General features: G+C 39.4%; 1 protein-coding gene across 1 annotated transcript in view; it reads right to left on the minus strand.

Annotated features, from left to right (window-relative positions):
* Positions 1 to 10,305: 10,305 nt before the first annotated feature.
* The window catches only part of LOC148374127 (voltage-dependent T-type calcium channel subunit alpha-1I-like), a 229,772-nt gene continuing 218,353 nt past the window's right edge, over positions 10,306 to 21,724 (minus strand). Inside the window, exons 33-37 of the mRNA XM_088332864.1 lie at positions 19,151 to 19,300; positions 16,584 to 16,718; positions 14,354 to 14,546; positions 13,981 to 14,198; positions 10,306 to 13,868 (exon numbers count right to left, since the gene is read on the minus strand). Coding sequence (XP_088188990.1) covers positions 13,152 to 13,868; positions 13,981 to 14,198; positions 14,354 to 14,546; positions 16,584 to 16,718; positions 19,151 to 19,300 — 1,413 coding nt within the window. The 3' untranslated portion in view covers positions 10,306 to 13,151. The remainder of the gene's footprint in view (positions 13,869 to 13,980; positions 14,199 to 14,353; positions 14,547 to 16,583; positions 16,719 to 19,150; positions 19,301 to 21,724) is intronic.

The raw sequence follows: 21,724 nt of genomic DNA on the forward strand, positions 1-21,724 counted from the left end.
TTTCCCGTCAGAAGCCTCTAGTTAATATTTGAGTAAAATTGGGCTAAAATCACTTTGACATTTTCTATCATTCACTAAACTACAATAAAGCAAACTGCTTGGCTAAGTAATATACAGTGAAAACAAATACACAATTACTCCTGGTGTATGCTACAATAATACATCATGCTCATCTCAGGGCTTTGACATATATGCTTTACAAGGACTTTGAGTATTACTTAGCGCCTCCTAGTGGTAGAAAACTATATTCAGTAAAAAACGATATTGATTTTAATAATAAGAAAAAATAGATGAACTATTATATAAACGTACATTAAAAAAAAATGGTAGGCTGAGAAGCCATGTCTCAGTTTAGTCCCCCCTCGATAATTGTGATCGGCCGCCCTTGGAACCTAAACCCAGTTGCAACACCTTGAGCGTGAGGTGAGGTTTTGAAGTCCGCGCCATATTTTTTTAGACGGACACATCCCGTTCCAAATGTAAATGAGAAAAAAACGTTCTGAAAGTCGATTTACGTATGCAGGATGTCAGCTGTTTGACACATGTACTGCCCTCTAGCGGCCGGAAACACCGGGGCATATGAAATTATCTAACTGGTTGGGTCCCAATTGCGGCCTATATGTTTGACATGCACGGTGTATCCTCTCAAATTCCTGAATGTCTTAACTTTTCGACCTTGGTCTCAACTGGGTCTCGGTCATGAAGTGTTGTTGAGTGGAAGGAGATCTGTCTCTTATTTGGCCTACTTATCAGAAGGGTTGCGTGCTTGAGAGACTGCAGCGTGAACCTCTTAACAACTTTGCACATCTCCAAAACACTCCTCCCCTTAAAAAGGATGCAAGGGAAGTATCCAAATCCCTCAAGTCTACTGACTACTGTACCATAATGCGTTAGTTGCTGGGGCAACCTCTCCTAAACCCTCCCCACCCAAAAAATGGTCCAAAAATGGTCACATTCTGCCAAACCCGGTAAGGCGACATTCATTTAAATGGAAATGTTCTTTGAAGTGCAGCAAGATGATTAAAAGTGCAAGCAAACATCACTTTAATTGTGTACAGACTGAAAATGCTGTCATTGTTGCTCTGTCGGAATATGAAGGTAAACTCGATTTTATGCCCTCCTCGTTCGCAACAGAACAAAGTTTCTTGCAAGCGGAGCATTTTGAAAATGTTACTTTTTGCTTTATAAGAAATTATTCATATTTTTTCTGCTCTGAAAACAAGGCTTTTTATGTACAAAAAGACTTCTCATTTCTATTTATTTTGGTGGATTATTCATTTGTTATAGCGGGTTTCTCAACTGGTGGATCATGACCCAAAAGTGGGTCGCAGGCTCCTTTTCAGTGGGTTGCAGGCCTTTTATAGCAAAATAATGTTGAAAAAAAAAAAAAAAGAAGTGTCGATTATACTCCTTAACAGTCAATAATGCCATGCTCAATTTATTTTACCGGTTCAGTCAATAGTTGCGTTTGAGAGGGGCCACATTTTATCTTATTGTTATTTTGTTGGTTTTACTGCTCAGAATAATGGGTCCCTGGAAAATTAGTGATAACCGGAAGGAAAAGTAGAAAACAGTGAAAACAATTGAGTCGAAGAATGAAACGATTGCGCAATGCAAAATTGTTGTAAGCGAGTCTGAAACGCTGCTGGGTGGTACCGTCAATGGTTTAAAAATGTCATATATTTAGTTTTTTTACAAGTATATTAATCTTCATTAACTACATAAATAAATGATGGTTGATGTTGGGGTACACACTTTATTGATATTTTGAATTGAATTATATTGGTATGTGGCTATCTTAAAGCCGTTTTAGGGGATTGCTTATGTGCATTGTAGGCTTATTTGCGAGCATGTACAGTACTTGAAGTGGTTTGCTAGTCATTTTGTTTTTTTGTTTTTTAAAAAAGGGGGGGGGATATATTGTACATACATAATTAATTTACACGATATAGTCAATATTGACTAAAACGGTTTTAAAATTATTATTTGGTTTCAGTTTGGACCAGGAAAAATCACAATGGCTGCCATGCTTGCATGCATGTCTTTGGATGTTATTTTTTTTTTCCAATCAGATATCAGCCCCATGTATTGGCAGTTTAATCTGTTCAGTGCCTTTTAATGTGACATTTTCTTAAAGCAATATAATTAAAACTATGTCCACACAGGACAGCCCAGATGGCTCTCCACGGCATCATTTTCTTTTTTTCGTCCTCTGGTTAACAAAATTAGTTAGACATATCAATTTTTCAACAAATGTATAAATAGCCACACCAAAAAAGTGATTTTATCCATTGCATTTCCAATTTAACTTTTTTTGTCACTTTTGTTCATTTTATAATATATGTATCTTGTCGTGAAGCAGAACAGGATCAGAACCCAAATGCCTGACGTCTCACGCAAGCCTTTTTTTTTTACGGGAAAAGGGGAGTCATGTACGTTAGACAACAGTCTGGCGTGAAATGATAGGAAGCCAGAGGCCGGCGAGATGATATCGGACAGATGTGGTCGATACCGGACAGGACGGGACAGACACGATTGATAATGAAACGGGATATCGAAAATGAACAGGACAAACTAGACGGGAACGAAAACTGGAGAGAATAATAAACAGGACAAAAAAAGATGGGAACAAAACTGGAAACCGATATTAAACAGGACAAAAATAAACGGGAACAATACCGGACAAGAAATACCAACAGGAAACAGGACCGGGTCAAAACCCATGTGTTGCGGGGCAGAGGTTCGTTGACAGACTGATCAAGGAAAAATGAGAGCACTGAACTTAAATAGACGGAAAGCCGATCTGTCAATGAGCCACAGCTGGTGGCACACGGGCGGGGCCAATTGGGCGCCATGGCAACATGGTGACATATGTTCCATCCGTCATATATTTTTGTAGCCTGTTTCTCAGGTAAAATAAAATAATTTATTTGTTAAGTTGTGGTAGTGCATTTAACTAAATGAATGTACACAATACATTGGTTTGTATCTATCTATGAATAAAATTTATATTATTATATTTCTCAAAACTCTATTGCACTGTATAAAGTGTACATTTTCAAATAGTTTCTGTAACTGTAATGTGAACAGGGTTATAGTAAATGGGGGATCATATTTGCAGTTAAGTTTCTTATGAAGGAAAGAAAGAATGATGGATTTTGTGCACAAAAATAAAAATGATTTTTTTTGAGTTAAATGTAACTATATTCCTAAATCAAATTGCAATTTCACGACAATGTTGACATTTATTTTGAGTGTTGCAGCCGTAGCTGCAGTAAAAAATCTTTGCAGCCATAAACCATTTTTGGAGGTTTAGATTGAGTCAGACTTTGCACTACTGAAGGCTTAGGTGTGAAATGCACGCACAGCCGTCGTCTTACAGGAAACTGTACAAAAGAAATTCCAAGGAAAAAGCCGCAATTTCAATACTTGAAATCTGCTTGTTGCAGAGGCAGCCCATAAAACGAGTTAACCGCCGCAGTCCTTCACTAAATGACTATTTTAGCGCAAAAACAGTTCCTGCAACCGTTAGTTTGTAAGTGGAGCCATTATCTCAGCAGCCAGCGGGCCAGGTGTTGAGGAAAGCTGTCAGCAATCCATCATGATGAAAGCACAATGGCGCAGGAAACAGCAGTGTCAGCACTGTTCCCAAGCTCAAGGTTCCTGCTTGTCAAACCTCCCTCCCCACTCCCTTACTGCACGCGGCAAAAGGTATGGAAGGAGCACGAGGAGTATGTGGTGATGACGGCACACTTGGAAACAAGTGCTGAAGTGCTAAGCGCAGAAACATGGGGCCCGGTTACGCCATTAGCGCTGATCCATTGACAAGCTTTGTAGACTCACACTGGGAGCGACAAGGGTACATGCAGTGGTGTGCACAGAGCCTTACATGGAAGATGAGGACAGCCCAGTGATGCCTGTCAGAAAAATGCAATGCACCATACATGCAATAACGATGGCTTTTTAAAAAGGGGCCTCAAACTCATTTTAGGACGGAACCTACATGGTAGAAAAAACAATCTCACTGGGGCCAAGATATCCTACCAATGCCCATTGCACACTTTTGTCCTACTTATCATTAGTGTTGGGCACGTTACCTTAAAAAAGTAATGAGTTACAGTTACCGTAAATCCCTGACTATAAGCCGCTATTTTTTTCCCAAATTTTCAACCCTGCGGCTTATTCAGAGATGCGGCCAATTTTATGCAATTTTCTAACGGGCGGCCAGCGGCGCTGGAGTATGAGAGGTAAGATTTAGACCGGTGCAATATATGTTGCCGAGGAAGATCACAACTTATGAGCGTTAACGTACCCTACAAGACTCATGACGCAGCCACTATGTTACAAGCAAACGGGCATATTATTGGGGTGTATTGAAGTGAGGGAGCGTGGAACGACGTCATCATGATTAATTTTCTTTCCGACACTGAGAGTGACGACCTAGACGTCTTTACCAAGACGGAAGAAGCGGATGGTGTGCCGTGATTCATATGATTATGGCTTTTATTTTCTTAACAGACTATTGGCAGGTATGCGAGCGTCTTTTTAGTAGCGTGAGGCTACCTCCCAAAGGCACGGTTTAGGATAAAAGTTATATTATTATTATTAAAGCTTTGAAAACTCTCTCGATGTACCGTCTTTCTTTGTAAATATGTGTAATATGTATTTGCAACTGTATATTTTTGTAATGTATTTATTTGTACTTATTTGAGACACTTATTCTGAACGAGCAAATTAAAAAAGAGGGGCGGAGAAAACGCCAACGCTGATGGGAAAGTGGGGACCGGTAAAGGTGAGTCTTTGTGGACACGGCGGACAATAATGGATATATATTTTTCCCACCCTTACCTTTGGAAATATACACTGTTTTTCCTTGGAACGGGCACCCGGAATTTGCAGGTCTGCAACAAATTTTAAGTACCTATATCATTTTGAGTTCATTTTGCCGGCTGAAATTTTTAGACTGTGTGCTTCAATGAAGGACATTTAGTTACAATCGCGGGACTAGAAGTTTGGCTTGGATTAATCTTGAGTTTGTTTGATATGGGTGCATGCGGCTTAATTTCAGGTGCGGCTTGTGTATGGACAAAATTGGTTTTCCCCCTAAAATGTGATTGGTGCGGCTTATAATCAGGTGCGCTCTATAGTCCAGAATTTACGGTACTACTTCTTCCAAAAAGTTAGTAGAGTTAGTAATTGAGTTACTCTATAGTAAAAGTAACCGTTTTAGTTTCTTTAAAAAGAAGTTGTTGTTTGTCAAATAATTTGAAATATTCTGAGCAGTATTCAACTCAGTCGAATATAGAACATACAGGTAGTTGTGGTATAGAACCTTGCACATCAGCAGCAAAAAAATTATCCCACACTTGAAGTTCAACTAAAATAAACAATATCATTAAGTTACAATCAGCAGTAAACAATATAAAGTCCGTTTAATCCATAACTCTAACTCAACTGGTTTGTTGTAGGGATGGGAATTTCGACTATTTTTAGAGAACCAGCTTTTTTGGCTTGGCTCACTAAAATCACCCAAACAGCTCTTCAGGTTTTTTGGCTGTTTAATCATTGTATTAATTCATTATGTATTATTATGAATGATCGAAAGGGGTAAAACAAACCAAAATCAACACTTAAACGTTAACACTGAAAATCACATGAAACATAAATTAAAATATTTATAAATTTACAAAGAAAAATGTGAAAAACAATTTTACCTTTATTATAATCAACACATGTAATGTCAACAGCATCTGAAAAAATGCATTTTGACCAATCACAAGTGAAATAGAGCGCCTTGAAGGGAACCGGCTTTTGGTGGCTTGCCGGATCCCACTCCCAATAAAGACGTTTCGTTCACAAACACTAGTCAGGGTGCTTAAGTTTTTCTAGAATCAGCCCTCATTCGCTTTTATTTGGTCATATTTGACTTTTTCACTGCTTCAACATACTGTTTTCTGATGTAGCTTTTAAAGCTGGTTGCAAAGAATATCCAAGTCACAACTGCACAATTATATGACTTGAGGTTTATTGCTTAATCCAAACAGCTCTCAGAGTGATATATTGAAAATAAATACAATAATGACTAATGGATTAATTGCAATGCAGGCCAAAATGAAAACATATTTTGTGCAAAGGTAAATTTGAGAACATTTCTCCCCTTCCCTCCAACCCTTTTTTTAAAAGTCCGAATACTCGGTCAGGTCCCGGAAAAAAACACGCAGCGGGACATCTGAATATCGTCCGCCTTCAGGACCCTTAAGTGTTTTTCTCAACTATGCATGTGACAGGCACACCATTCGTGACCATCAATCGAAACTCATGAAAAACTTAATTTTATCGAAGAAAACACAGCGGACCAGCACAGTTTTTTGGGGGGGGAATATTTAACGGTTCGGCCTGCATATCTGATTTTTAAGCGCCATTTTTCTTGTGCGAAACACCACTGTTCCTTTTCCTTGGGAGGGACAGTTTTTTTTGTCAAAAAGATGTCCTACATCCTTGTGATAACAGCACCAAAATTATATCACATCACCAAAAGGCAGGTAATACTGTAAATATTTAATGCCTATAGTTTATTTTAAAATGGCTGGAAACCAGAGGATATTACTTAAAGGTAGTGATTTATTGCAAGCAGCTGATTCTGGTGACGTCGAATAAATCGTTTTTGTGTGGCATTCACGTGCTACCTTTTTCTCAACAGACACCGTCACACCATCAATTCTTCAGGGCGGTCTCCCACTGTGTTTTAATAGATCACTGGAAGCTGTTTTTGTTAAAGACAATGATATATGTTATGTGCAGTGTGCATGAGGTTGGTCCTTAAATATAGAAATCATTTCCAAAATGAATATTGGTGTGAGACCATGAGAAAACACATCATGAGAAGCTTCAGATGGGTCGGACATATTTAAAGAATGCCCAGAGGCCAATTTGGCCCAGTAATGCAAGCAATCAGAGCTGTGTTTTTGAAATGAATTGTCCTTAAAAGTGCATTCGAAATATGGGTTCAAAAGACTCACATAGAGTCTAAAACATCAGAAAAACCATATGGGTCACATTTGTGTGGTGAACTGTATTTTAATTTTCATTTTATTATAATTATATTTCATTTATCACTTAGTAAGATCCAACTCAGTTTCAGATGTTATTTATGCTGGGCCCAGCATTAGAGTGAAAAATATGGTGATTGCATATGTAACATGAAAGTGACGGCGGTCTGTCTCATCTGCCGCCCAAACCCTGAGCCAATGATGAAAAAGCAGCTGGCTTCCATGAGGGTAGTGGCGAGTCAGTTCCGCAATCAGGAATACGGTCAAGCGAGCCTAGTGGTTGAGGAGGTTTTCTTGTTTTTGGAGCGGGCCAAAATCTCCACAAAGGTTGATGAGCCAGACCTCCGTCGCTTTTCTCATAGGATTTGCAGTTGGTCGCAAAAAGCTTTCGAATGCTTGACCACCTTTTAAATATGTCTGATCCACCTGTAACTTCCCAATATGTGTTTTGAAATGGGTTCGCATCATACTCAGCCCTTTGCTTGTAGAATTGTTTATTTTGGAAATTCTCCTCATATACATATAAGCAGAGGTGGGTAGAGTAGCCAAAACTTTTACTCAAGTAAAAGTACTGTTACGTCGGAATAATATCACTCAAGTAGAAGACAAAGTTGGTCCTACGAATAATCACTTGTAAAAGTAAAAAAAACTACTCGAATACTGACTCACTGTAGGAACGTCTTATTTTTCATTATTCCGAAACAACTATTCAGTCAGAAAAAAAAATCCAGCTATTAAAATAATCAAGGTAAATTCAAGTGCTTTAATAACAAATACAATTATAATAGTACAAACCAAAGAAACAGATTAAGCACATGTGGCACATTTAAAGTTCTAGTACTTTTTTACAGGCTCTGCAGGCATACCAACAACAAGCTAGCCCAAGGGTGGCACCCCAAAATGTTGAAAGAGCCATATTGGACCCATAAAACAATTTTTTTGAGTTACAAACGTTAGAAGCCTTCTGTAAGTCTTGTGATGAAGGCAACACACGCTATCAATATCGGCCTACTATCAAAATGACTAGGTTGGCTGCAGCACATCCTGTGGAGACTGATATGACTATTCTGTTGTATCATACTGCCTCAAGTCTATTTATGAATTATGGAATGTTTTACTGTTTTGAAAAAATTAAACAAATGTAATTAATAAATCCAATTTTTGATGTCAATTTTATTTTGAGGATTGGAAAAAACAACAACAAAGGTGCACACTGTGCCCCTTATCTGACCAAGAAAAAGAGTGCAATGAAACCTAAAAAAGCAACCATTTGAAAAGGTAAAGTACATAAAATCACATTAATACGATTTAAGTTGGATTTCTCTGGAGATATTATTCTCTTTTTACCTTTGGGCTCCATGACCGATCACCCGCCGGTTTACTTTAAAAAAAAAAGCCACCAGCTTGGGATGTAATGCTGCCCCTTTCAAAGGGGCAGGGCATGGGCCGCACAGTGGCTCTCACCAGAGATTAAAAAAAAGCAATTGAAGGACTTGGAGAAATGCGCGTACTTATATGGAGGGGATTTAAATTACCCAGCAACGGCTTCATTGTAGCTTAATGTCGCGGAGTAAGAGTACCGTTTCTTCGTCACAAATCTACTCAAGTAAAATTAAAAGTAGAATTAAAAATACCCCCAGAGGTACAAAATGCCCCAAAACTTACTTAAGTTAATGTAAAGGATTAAATGTAACTGGTTACGACCCTCCTTTGCATAAAAGGACCACCCTATTAGACCACTGTACCAAAATGGCTTTGGAGCACATGTTAAATATGTCTGATAATCAGACTTTTTTTTTTTCAAACGTGTTCATTTATGTAGTTTAACATGTTATATTGTACATGTCATGTGTTTCGTTATATCATATATATGTTAACATACTGTGGAACCTCGGTTCTCGACCATAATCCGTAATTCGAAAACCAATTTGTTCGATCACCGAAATCATTTTTCCCATTAAAAATAATGTAAATCGTTTTAATCCGTTCCAACACCCGGAATGTTTACCTTGAATGTTTAACGTAAACATAAACCTAACCCAGGCTAATCGTATGTCTGCGTTATCGTAATCTTCCCTACGAAAGATTACGCTAACATGAACGTGTAAAAATAACAAAATCAGGTCGTTTACAAGTCATTTAGCACCCGGGTCTCCACAACAAGTGGTGAGCGGTTCATTGAAAAGGGGGCTCCGTTCCAACACCCTGAAAGTTGGGCTCCGTTCCAACACCCTGAATGTTTACCTGAATGTTCAACGTAAACATAATGCTAACCCAGGCTAATCGTACGTTCGCGTTTTCGTAATCTTCCGTACAAAAGATTATGCTAACATGAACGTGTAAAAATAAAAAAAGGATAAAGAAAATAATAATGAATAGGATTTCTTACCTTTGTGGTGGTCAGCAGAAGGCGCAGGTGGACGGTGGTGCTATTATTTCTTTCTTAAATGCAATAGTTGTACGCACTACTTTTCTTTTTTCACCTGTAGCAAATTTGCTGCTTGCACTGACTTTCTTCGGAGGCATAATTAGGGGCTAAAACACTTCGTACACCTATATTAAAAGCGAAACTAAACGAAGCACGTCCGCACGCGCTAACAGTTGGTCAACCCGAAAAGAGCCATCTACACCCGTACGCAGCTCAGCATCGCACCCTAGTGTACGCACTCACGCATTACCGGCGTTCGAACTCTGATTTTTTGACCGAACAGCGAAGCAAGAATTTCTCTAAATTTTTGGTCGGACTCCGATTTGTTCGAACTGAGAGGAGTTCGAAAACCGAGGTTCCACTGTGTATGTATATATATATATATGAAATGAAATGAAATGAAATGGGGCGGCAGTGGCTCAGGAGGTAGAGTGCTCGTCTTGGGATCAAGAGATCTCAGTTCGAATCCTGGCTCCTCCGTGTTACATGTCGAAGTGTCCTTGGGTAAGACACTGAACCCCTAATACCCCCAATATGCAGGTTAGCGCCTTACATGGCTGCACGGCCGCTATTGGGAAATGTGAAGCACACTGTAAAGCGCTTTGGGAAGTCTTGACTTGAAAAGCGCTATATAAATGCAGATCATATATATATATATATATATATATATATATATATATATATATATATATATATATATATATATATATATATATATATATATATATATATATAAAACATTTTGTTGTGAGACACTGAGTTGCTCGACATGAATGCGGTTTATTATAAAAAAAGTTCAAAAATTAAGTAGCTTGGACTTTCACTGTAGAAGGAAAACATACATGCAAATATAATTAAGTAGAATAATACATTTTCTTATTCAAATTTTTAATTCATTTTCTGCATTAAATTATTGTTGGTAATATACTGATTAAAGGGATCACCACAAACCCGTCTTTTTTCATTTTCTCCTTTTATACTTCCTTTTTTCATAACTCCTTTATACAACATAATAATTCATAACATAATGCATCAAAGCAAGTGAGCCGTTTGAGAGCCGGCTCTCTTTAATGAGTTGAGCTGAAAATAGAGACGGACTTCCTTTCACTACACAACTACCACATGAAATCCGAGGCGGCAGACGCATGCGCACAGTAGCATCAAACCGCTGGCTTCGTTTGCAACGAAAAAAAACGATAGAGCGATAGAGGCTACCGCGACGAACTCCTTTGACTTGATTGATTTGCCGTTTTGTGATAGTCGGTGTATACCGGATGGTACCCATCATTGACAAATTTGCGTTTTTCCGTACAGATATTCTTGTACGTCCTACACGTCTTAAAATGCATAATAAACCTACTTTGTACGGCAAAAATGTACAGCTTGACAGGTATGCAGATTGAAGTGAAACTTCATGGTTCCACACCATTTTCAGGCCTTCGCTGACGAAAAATCAAATGTTAAAAAATAAGGACCACCCTAATGTGCATGTTTGTGCAGCTCATGAGGCTGAATGAGGAATCAAAAATGTAAATATTGAAAATAATAATAACATGCGCTGCAACCTTTATCCATTATAACCCATTGGACAAAGAAAATATCGGAGACATTTCCAAATTTAATATTATAAACTATAACCTTTAAAGTCATGAATTTAAAAGTGAGAGGTTATAGAAGTCTGCCATGTGTATCCAAAACTTAACGTCAATTTCAAAATACCAAATTGTGCATCAAAAGGAGCATTACAGACTTGCATCGTAACTAAACAAAAAAACTCACATTGAGATGAATTATGAGGGCATACACATAGAACATTTATTGCTGTGTAGTCAGGCTTTAACCTTTGTTTCCATATTCAAGAGAAATTGTCTCAGAAAAAACTTGAGGATCAACTTTTCAAGCCAAAACAGCCCTTGCTTGGTCTGCATTTACTCTCAGGCATCCTCATCATCAGTATTACAGTTCACTGACAAACATAAGGAAAATGCAGTAGCCTCACCTGAAGCTGTGTGACAAACACATGCACGCTGTCACGCACATACATGATTATTGTGTTGGAGGGAAAAACATTATTCACACCAACTTGTTTTTTGGATCAATTCAAAATCAATCTTTAAAAACTCAATGCATCAAATTAAAGTACAAAATCTGCCTTAGGATTCATCATGGCATTTCCAGTTTGGAGAAATTAAGCATGTGGCAAAGCACCCTAAAAGTCATTTAGCATTGAAAGACACTTGTGCTCAGTGTTTTACTGCATTGCTACAACAGCAGATGGGTAGCAAAGGAGATATTCGTTAATCTGGGTGACACTTCAATAATAAACACGGAATTGCAAACCCATTACAAAACAATATGTCAATGAGCATTTATTCTTGGGCGAATATGGCTGCTCCCATCTGCTATGACTCATAATATGTCAAATAAAAGGAGGACTCAGTGTTTTGAAAAGAAAAAATATGAAAAGAGCTATTTCAAACAAATTGAACTTTTTTGCTTCATTGCATTGTACACAAAAAAGATAGTATTGAACCGGATGCCACTGGCGGACAAAATGACGTAACTCATCAGAGTGGGAGCAAAGGAAAACCCTCAGTTTGCATGTGCCTATTCTCTTTTTTTCAAAAATAGTAGAATAGAAATCACATGGTATTCGTCACCCAACACGGACACCTTGACACACTTTTTATACGTAAAAATCGCGATTCAAATAAATGCATTTCCATCATGCAAGTCAAGGTCCCTTGCAACCTTTGTTTTGTCATCGCATCTTAAACTCTTGAAAACGGACGAGAGGATGTCCGGTCAAAACGAGTGTGCTTTAAAGCTCACTGGGTTTAAGGTCCACAAGATCCAGTGGGCTTAAGGTATCCACATGATAAAAAAATCCAAATCACAACAAGTTAATGTCATGCCACAGCATTCTATTTGTATTAAACTGAGCTCGCTTTTTGCTGCAGTAGATGCAAATTACTTTATTCAATCTCTCGTAGACCTGAGGCAGCACTGTCAGACATTCATGACCTCTCCTCCACCCCACTCTTTCCTGTGATGTCAGCAGAAGGTCCGGAGCCAAAAAGAGCAGGACCCGTTGGTTCCGTCTGCTGGAACAGATGGACATTAGATCCGCTTTCTGCTTCCTCTGCCAAACAAATGACCTGACATTGTGGTCCTGTTAGTCTTACTGTTGTACATCACCTCATTTGGGAGCTTCCTTCTAACTTGACTTTTTGCGCTGCCTCACATAACTTTATCTCTTGGCATTGTTAGCTGTTTCGGATTGGTTATCTCCATTTTCTTGCATTATCCACATCTGTGGATATGACCTAGCTCCAATATTCTAATGTCAGTTTGAGATTTAACTTTAGTTTAAGCTCTTGACATTTTACCAACCTACCTGAATCCCCTTGTAGAGCCCTCAACTTGTGGATCACAATATGCCTTCAACCTCCAACTCAACTGGTGCACTGCAGCCTTTGTAAGACCAGCTCCCCAGGGTTGCACAATTGCGTAAAAAAGGGTTCACCGCAAATGTATAGAGAATTGTCCTTGGTGGAAAGGTGAGGTTTGGAAATACAGGCAAGTCTCTCTTTTATTCATTGGAATAGAGAGTGCAAGGGACAACTAAGAGTTCATATCCACGGAACATCAACAAAATGAGTTTGCATTAAGTTTCATCTGTTTTTGCGAAAAAGCCCTATTGTCGTTTGGCTTGAGCTTTTCTCTCTGAACATTTTCGATTCTTCTTCAATTTCATCCCCATCTCTTCTTTGTGCATCGGCTAATACCCCTTTCCAGGGGTTAGCCAAGAAACCCTGTGGGTCAGTTAGCTCTAGACCCAGAATTCCCCTGCGGGTCTCTCTTTCTCTGGATGACAGAAGCATACCCCCTTGGTCCAGGCTTCCCGTACTGTTACATTTTTTCACAGATCCACCAGGATACCCTAAGGACCCCGGTGATAACAGCGATGTAAGTGACAAGCTGCTCATGGTCTCTGACAAGTGTTCACTGTTGCCTGCTTGACTGGACCCACAACAACCAATGGAGGACCCGATAACTATGCCCAGGTCCTCATCAGAAGGGTCGATGGAGTCGTCTCGTGTGAATCCTGGGCTGGTGCTTCCTCGCCCACTGCTTTGGCTTCGCTGCTGGCCGATTGTGGCCTGGAGGGTAAGTGCCGATGCAGGGTTCGGCCTCAGTCTTAGCGCCTGGCGCGGAAAAGAAATGTTCGTGCTGTCTTCACATAGTGGGCATTCTTGTAGTAAGGGGCCTGCTGGAAGCTCCTTGTTTTGCGGTGGCGAGACGCTGAAACTAAGTCCTTCCTCGAGGGTGGTCTGGAGGCTGCCTTCGGAGCTGCCAGTTGCCAGTGATGAATCACTGTGGGAGGGATACTGCGGGAGTAGGGAAATCAATTACACTGTGAATTCAATGATAATTTCTTTGCATGATCAATGTTAGTTTCGATACTCAGCACTTCATACTCCTGCTCCCTCCCATCCTTACCTGAGTAGTCATCTTGCTATGGCCCCCAGGGGAACAGAATGCAGCCCATGAAGCAGGGGAGGTCAGCCTAAGCCCTCTTGACAACCTGAGGCCCCTTCTGCGGGGGGTCGCTTGGAAGGCTGCCCCCGTCGAGTGGAAGAACTCAGCAGGCAAGGGGAGCAGCGGCGAATGAGAGGCATTTGGGGCTTGTTCTTTCTTGCTGTCGCTGGAAACACCACCTTGGGGATAAAAACATTTCATTTATTGAAGACGAAGCTTTTTGTTGTTGATTCATTTATTTAGGTCCCTCTGGCTCTTGATGATGCCTGTGAGGCAATCATTTAATTTTGTAAGTAGTTTTTCTTTGTTGAAAATATGTGTCGGATTTACTCACTGGGGTTGTGAAAAGGAGAGTTTATATTGGGTGATTCTACAATCTGCTGCACAGGTTCCATCTCAATTTTGCAGACGGTCTTCGATAAATGGCCGAGCCCTTGGACCTGGGTCTGGACAACCGACTGATGGATAAGCTGCCTTTCTCTCCTTGCTCCCTCTTCAGAGCTGGAGGACCCACTGCTGAAATTTCCCTGGAAGAAAGCAGATTATACATGGAACTGAGGAGTATTTTAGAAGACATCATTGTAAGAATGTACTCGATAGCAACTTAAACTAACCTGAAGAATGTGCAATGACCTCAAATGGACTACTAAAGATGATTATTTTACCCCACTGGACACAGGAGAGGCTGCAAAATTGCCACCAACACTGTTTTTACAGACTACAATGGACTGACCCCATGTATCCAGAATCCATTTGCACCTGTCATTGATCCCCCCCCAAGATAAAAAAATATTTAAAAAAAATACACTTCTGCTCTGAGATACCTTTATATAGTTTTCCTTGTTTTGTTCACTTGTGCACTTCATTTAATGAGCTGCTCTTTCATAAGAATGTTTGCTGATTGCAAGGCTTATCATGTAATCCAGAAACATGCGGTATTACCCAATTAAGGAAGAGTAAGGATGTTAAGGGAGAGATATGAGTGCGTCTCTAGGGAAGTAGGTGGCAAATGGGGACACATAAGATAACTCTAAATGCTGCATGAGAACCTCTGGGGATCAAAGGGATTCATTTTCGAGGCGTTAAAATGGTTTACAGACATGATGGTTATTTCAGGGCACATTCACCCTAAGCCATTTGAACATTGCTGGTCAAGCCCGAGATTCCCCTGTCCTTTCCTGTCCCTGCTGGCCTACACCCAAAGACTTTTGTCAAGATTTTGCTACATTATTTGAGATTTGCAAGGTGGCTGTTAACATTAAGGTACAAATAGAGTGATCACATTACGGTGTTTGTGCTTCCATGGCCCATCTCTTTTAAGTAAACTGACACTTTGTCAAATGGAAAGACGGCATGTGTTGCTTAGTGTGAGTGTGCCCTGAAGGACAAATTTGTTCTGTGGACCATAAAAATAAAGACCAACACTCTTAAAGCTGAGGTTTACAGTTCACAAGAGAGAAAAGCTTCGCCACTAAAAGACAGATAATGGTCATTTGTTATTGCCTTCTAAAATGAATACAGAAATGAACCAGTGGACCCTAGTGTATTACTAGTGCTTAGAGTCATGGGAAAATTAGTCAGATGTGGCAAATACAAATTCAAGCTCACAAGAATTACACCAGCATGGCAATGCATTAGTTGGAACACTCATTGTACTGTATACATTGTAATTGAGGCCACAGTCTCAAGCCACATTTGAACTATAGTTAAAGAGATGATGTCACATCTGCTGGATTTCTCAGCAATATTTGTGAAACCTTTGTCTTCGGGAAACACTTTTTAGGACCTGAAATATATTCTGGCTTTACTCTGTTGTAGTACATTCTTCCACAGCAATCCTGCTTATCCACAACACCAATATAATTGATCTAAATGACCCTGGAAAATAAGTCATAGGATGACTCTTAAATGACGACTTTGAACCTTTGATGAGTTATAAATGAATTTATTACTGTTGCTTTTGGCAAATGCCATGCATTACTTTGTAAGATTTTAAATTAATGAGATAAATTCACTGCACACAAGTTAAGTGAGTAGACCACAAAACCAAAAACGACCCTTTCAATTAGCATGTTATAAACATAATGCATTTTGGAATTCGGAAGTCGATTATCGAGTTTTAAATGTTCGTAGGAATGAGTGAGTGAGTGAGCGAGTTTCTGTCACTGTGTGCCCTGCAATTGATTGGCTACCAGTTCAGCTTTGACGGGTTTAAGAATCGCATCAACCTATGTAGGGGTAAGAAAAAACAAAATAAAAAACGAACATTTCTATCCACATTTGTTCTTTGATTTAAATGGTGTTGACTGTGAATGCACCCCACTTAATATTTCATCTTAATAAGAATGGTTTGCTATTATACGTAAGTGTTTACTGCAGATTAAAGCTTATATCAGGGAGCCAGCCTTAATTCCAAAAAGATATTTGAGACTTCTCTAATAATAACGAACATTCTATATGTGTGTTGGATGTTTGGTTTGCATAATTCAAAGCTCATTGAAGAAAGTTGTTCATATCTCCTAAGCGCTGATTCCGCTCTCACTTAGATCATTTTTATCACCAACCTTGCCTTCTCGCGCAAGCATTTGGTATGCTGTGCGCTCATCCAAGCTGAGGTCATCTGGCAGGGCGGGGGAAGAGGACTTGTCCGAGAGTTGCTCTGACTTGAGTGAAGTCCGCTCAATCTCTGCCATTCTGATCTGGTGTGAGGGAGTCACCTCAGTTATTGATGTCCCAGGATGAAACTCAATCATACTGATGCAAACTTAATGGCTCCAGCCACTATTAAGAGACGCACAAAGCTTGGATGTGAGTGTGTTTAATCCAAGCAGAAGATCTATGCTTATGGTTGCTAATACTCACACATTCCTATTGAAGATGCTCCTTACGCTATTACTGGCTTTTCTTTTTATTTCCCTTTCCTTAATGTTGTCATTTGTTAAGCATGATCAACCTTTCTGCAACTAATGGCTCTTTTCTTGCGCAAATAACACCCGACGTCATGTTGTGACATGCGTGTGGGTGTGCGGCATAGAGAGAACAAATTAAATCAACCACCTTCACCTGGGGATGGTCCTACATCCTCATTATGCAGTATTCAGATGCATATCGTCCCCACCCCCGTACCCCCCCACACATTTCCCCACAAAAAAGATGCACAACACCCACGCAATGACGGCTGCTGTAGACGGAACACCCACCTTCTCACACACAGACACACCGATACAGGTTAATACATCGCCGATAGATGGACCAAAAGAAATATGGGGAAGAAGAGTAACGGATTGATGGTTTGACAGCATCTGCAGACAGGTGGAAAACAGCACTGACAGGTGAGGAGGTGTTGAGGGCAGTTTTTACTTCTTCATTTCTGGCCCGCTGCCGCTGTCACAGAGATGGATAACATGGGCACAGCGTGGCAAGTTTATCTTGTATGTGAGAACTGCTGTCGGCAAAACAACCCACAAGGAGTAATAGAGAGTCGCACACATGCATGTTAGGGGAGCTCACATGCTTAGGGAATCATTCATTTCCATGTCAGCTCTTGTGGATAGTTGGCAGAATGTTGAATAAACTTGACATGCTTTCTATTCATTAAACTTTATTAGACCAATGCAGCCCAAAGTGCGCACACAGTGAGTGTGTGTGTGTCTAAGCGAGACCATTTTACCAAGTGGTCACACATAAAATCTTAAATATAAGTTTGTGTATGGTGTACAGTAATCTCTCGTGATGGGCAAAACTCGTGAAGTAGAAACTTTTTTACAACCATTATACAATTAAATACTCTATTTTAGACTAAAACCAGGTCGGTGGCCTTGGGGTTAGGGTGGCCGCCCCGAGACTGGGAGGTTGCTGGTTCAAGCCTTGGCCGGGTCATACCTAAGACTTACAACATTGGTACTCATTGCCTCCCTGCTTGGCGCTCGGCATTAGGGGTTGGAATTGGGGGGTTTGGTCCCCTAATGACTCCCAACACATCAGTTGGGTTGAGCGAGGGGGTTGTCAATCCCCTGTATCAATCTCCCAGAAAGAGTCAAAAGATATGGCTAACTAAAACCAAAGGGAAATCACTTTTACAGGCTCAAGAATTCGTTGATCAAAAATATATATACAGTTTCAACTTTCTTATGTATTTATTTTTTTACAAATAATTCCTATTCCATCAAACATTAATAAGCGGTACACAGCTCAGCCAATCAGAATGCAGAACACAATGCACTGTGCAAATCCGTGAAGTTGCGAAACCTTGAAAAGAAAACCGCTTTACAGCAAGGGATCACTGTACATATAGATGTTCAGTCAAGAGCTGAAAAGCATAACCTGCATCAATAAAAGTAAAAAAACACACACACACACACATATATACATATATATATATATATATATATACACACATATATATATATATATATATATATATATATATATATATATATATATATATATATATAGTGTGTTCAGGAGCAAATATAAGAGATACATCTGCGCAACACACATGACGTGTTTCTTAAAAATTGCATTCGTGAGTTTTATTTTCAGTAAAATAACATCGGAATGGTGTTTCCCCAAATTTTTCTCTGGTCGATTAATGGTAGTCAGCAAATACAGCAACATTGTGCTATTTGCGTTGTGATTGCCGCCTTGTTATGGCGACATCAAGTGCACATAACTAAAACAGCTTGTCACTGAATTAAGGAGCAATTAAGTGCATTTGTTAAATGCTCATGAATGTGTTCTTCTTTATCCTTATAGGGGTTTGGAGTCTACTAGCACTAATGCTCTTTGAACTCAGTTGGGTATTATTAACCCATACTTGATAGAGAAAATATTCAATTTACACATTTATTTAAGACACCTCAAATGACACACCCCACCTTTAACTTTATGCGGCTGATTTTCTCTCATGCTACGCTCAGCGTCGTTTGGCGGGCTGGATGAAATCTGAAGGGGGGCCTGATCAACCCCTGGGCGATATGCTCAACACTCCTGTTTTACATTGTTCATCAGTTTAAAAAATATGGTTGCCCACTGCAATTGCATATGTTTTAATTCAAAACAGGGGCCAGTGGTTGTACTCCTGTGCATGTGCTGCATCTGTGCGCATGGTAAGGAGACCCAATTGTGGTACCTCTTGTGGGTGGCCCCTGTAGTCTTTACAGACGCGGAGAGGGGAGGAGTAATGGTGGAAGACAGAACCAGAGAGATTGTCGATCATCAGCATCTCCCCTTCTAAAGTATCCTTGATCAGGAGAGAGACGCTGTCCAACCACTGGCTCTCCTGGAACACACACACACACACACACGTACACACGCACGTATACACGCCCACACGTGCATGCATACACGCACATAGACAGGCACACACAACACACGGGCCAGCAGACCACAATTGCACGCAAGTACAAAGGTGTGCACATGCCAAGGACATGCAAAGACAAAGAACACATAGGGAAATGAAAAGACGGGTGTCAATGTCCCCAAAAGATGCAATTTTGTGCATGTCAAAATAAAACTCACTGTCTCTGTGCATCCTCCTAGAGAACCCTCACACAAGCATTATACTTGAACAAACTTTAATATGATTATATTGGACTACTTTTCTCTTCAGATGAAACACAGTTTTAAAATGCAGCACTTAAAAGGCCATTAGACAGGTAACATCTTTTTCGTCTTTCAGCCCGCAATTACACCTGATAGATCACCTCAATTACTTTTTGAGCCAGTACATTGACTTAACAGTTCAAGCGAATGTTGGTGCTCTGGGAATTATTAGGTTAAGAGCACTTAAGACCCAGTCAGTCTGGATATTGCTGCCAGAAATGAGACCTGTTCCAACAGGGAATAGAAAATAAATGACTCAATAAAACCTCATAATGTCCTAAATTCCTGGACCCACTTGCAATAACTTGTGTTTGCATGAGACACCAAAACATATGGATATTTGACGTGTTTTCAATGGAGAATTGTTTTCCAAGTCTGAAAATGTGCACACAGATTTTTTTCTAAGACATCTGAGCAAAATTCCAAATAGGACTCTAATTAACCAGGTCTTATATAATGTAACCATGTAATTAATGTTCTAATAAAACCATGATATTAAATTAGCAAATTAATTTGAAGATTTGTATTGCAATGGAATTATGAAACCTTGTGTGCTTCTTGGTTTTGATGGCATAACACTGAATGCCTCATGAGAATTCATATGTTGCCCATAAGGCAATTGTTTTTCTCTAATAAATACTTTCATATGTTTAAAATATGGAAGCTGGCTGAAACCGGTTGTAATTTCGTTAAGAAGTGTTAAAAAAATCAGGCAAAATAATACTATTTGCGATTTTCTCCAGCTACTTCTGGTTCTGAGCCTTTCACAATAAAAGAGACGCATGCTATGGCTGGCTCAAATGCCTCTTCTTCCATCTTAAAGTATTAACAAGCAAATGTGGGAAGTTGTTAAAAGCAGCTATAAGTAAATGGTTATGTATTAGTTTCGAAAGATGCAGTTCATGCACGATATTTTCACGAACTTATTGGCCCATTTTCTCAATGCGCTGTATTGTATTGTTGCAGTTTTCACCATCTAAAGAAAGTTATCAATGCCTCAATAACATGTCCTCTGTTGTCCTAGGCCCACTTGGGTGGTGCCATATCAATGGCACAACAATTGATAGGATCCATACACGTGCTATTTTATTCAAACCATTTCTGAAACATTTTTCTACAGAACGTGAGAGATTATATTTCAGGAAAAATGTAGCCATGTGTTTCACAAGTTTTGTTCCATGCCAATCTGCTTTTTCAAATCTAGGAGATTTAGTAAAAAGAAAGGACTCGATTTGGGACCTTTTAGAACGGGGTTTGATACAGTCCTTTCTTGTTCTTAATGGAATTTTAAAGTCCATTCATGTCTTCTCTCTATTTCAATTGCCAAGTAATCTATAAACTTATTAGTCTCCAGGCCCCTTTTTTGACATGAATTGTAAGACACATACCAAATCTCCGGTCTGATTGACCTAAAATAAAGATTCAGCAACCTGATTTTTATCATGTGTTTTAAAGTAAAATTCGGCAAACGAGGCCACTTCTTCCATTGTTTTTTTCTATTGTGTCGCACATGCCCTCACACATATGGAATTTGCTAGAGTGTCTTTTCTTTGTAGGTGGCAAGATAGAAGACAATGATTGATTGACTGTGGTGGCCAATGTTCTGGCCACTATCAATTACTGTATTACCGGACAACAAAAGGGCCTGTTGGCTTGATGTTCAAGTTGAGAAATGGAAAGAAAGAAAGAAATAGTGAGGGAGCCTGAAATAAATACAACTTCTATAAGACTGTCACAGGCTGAGATTTTATCTCTGCTCTCCTTATTCTTTTGCCCTTAGTAACTCTTTGGGTGAGTGTGTGCGTGTGTTACTCCTCAGTATTCTTTTACTTGCTATCCATTAATGGGTTTCATTACAGCCAAAAAATTACTGTACAAGATCACCTCTCAAACTCAATACCTCAATCAATGAAAGATTGGCCGGATGACGCATATAACAAAAAATATCAGTCGCATTTAGCAGTTTACAATGTGCTCCACATTTCCCAATAGCGGACTTGTATTGCGGTTTTATATATATATATATATATATATATATATATATATATATATATATATATATATATATATATATATATATATATATGGATACACAAGGAAC

The sequence above is a fragment of the Urocampus carinirostris genome, chromosome 1 (assembly GCF_059441175.1).
Source record: "Urocampus carinirostris isolate Australia breed hairy pipefish chromosome 1, RoL_Ucar_1.0, whole genome shotgun sequence".
Lineage (NCBI taxonomy): Eukaryota > Metazoa > Chordata > Actinopteri > Syngnathiformes > Syngnathidae > Urocampus > Urocampus carinirostris.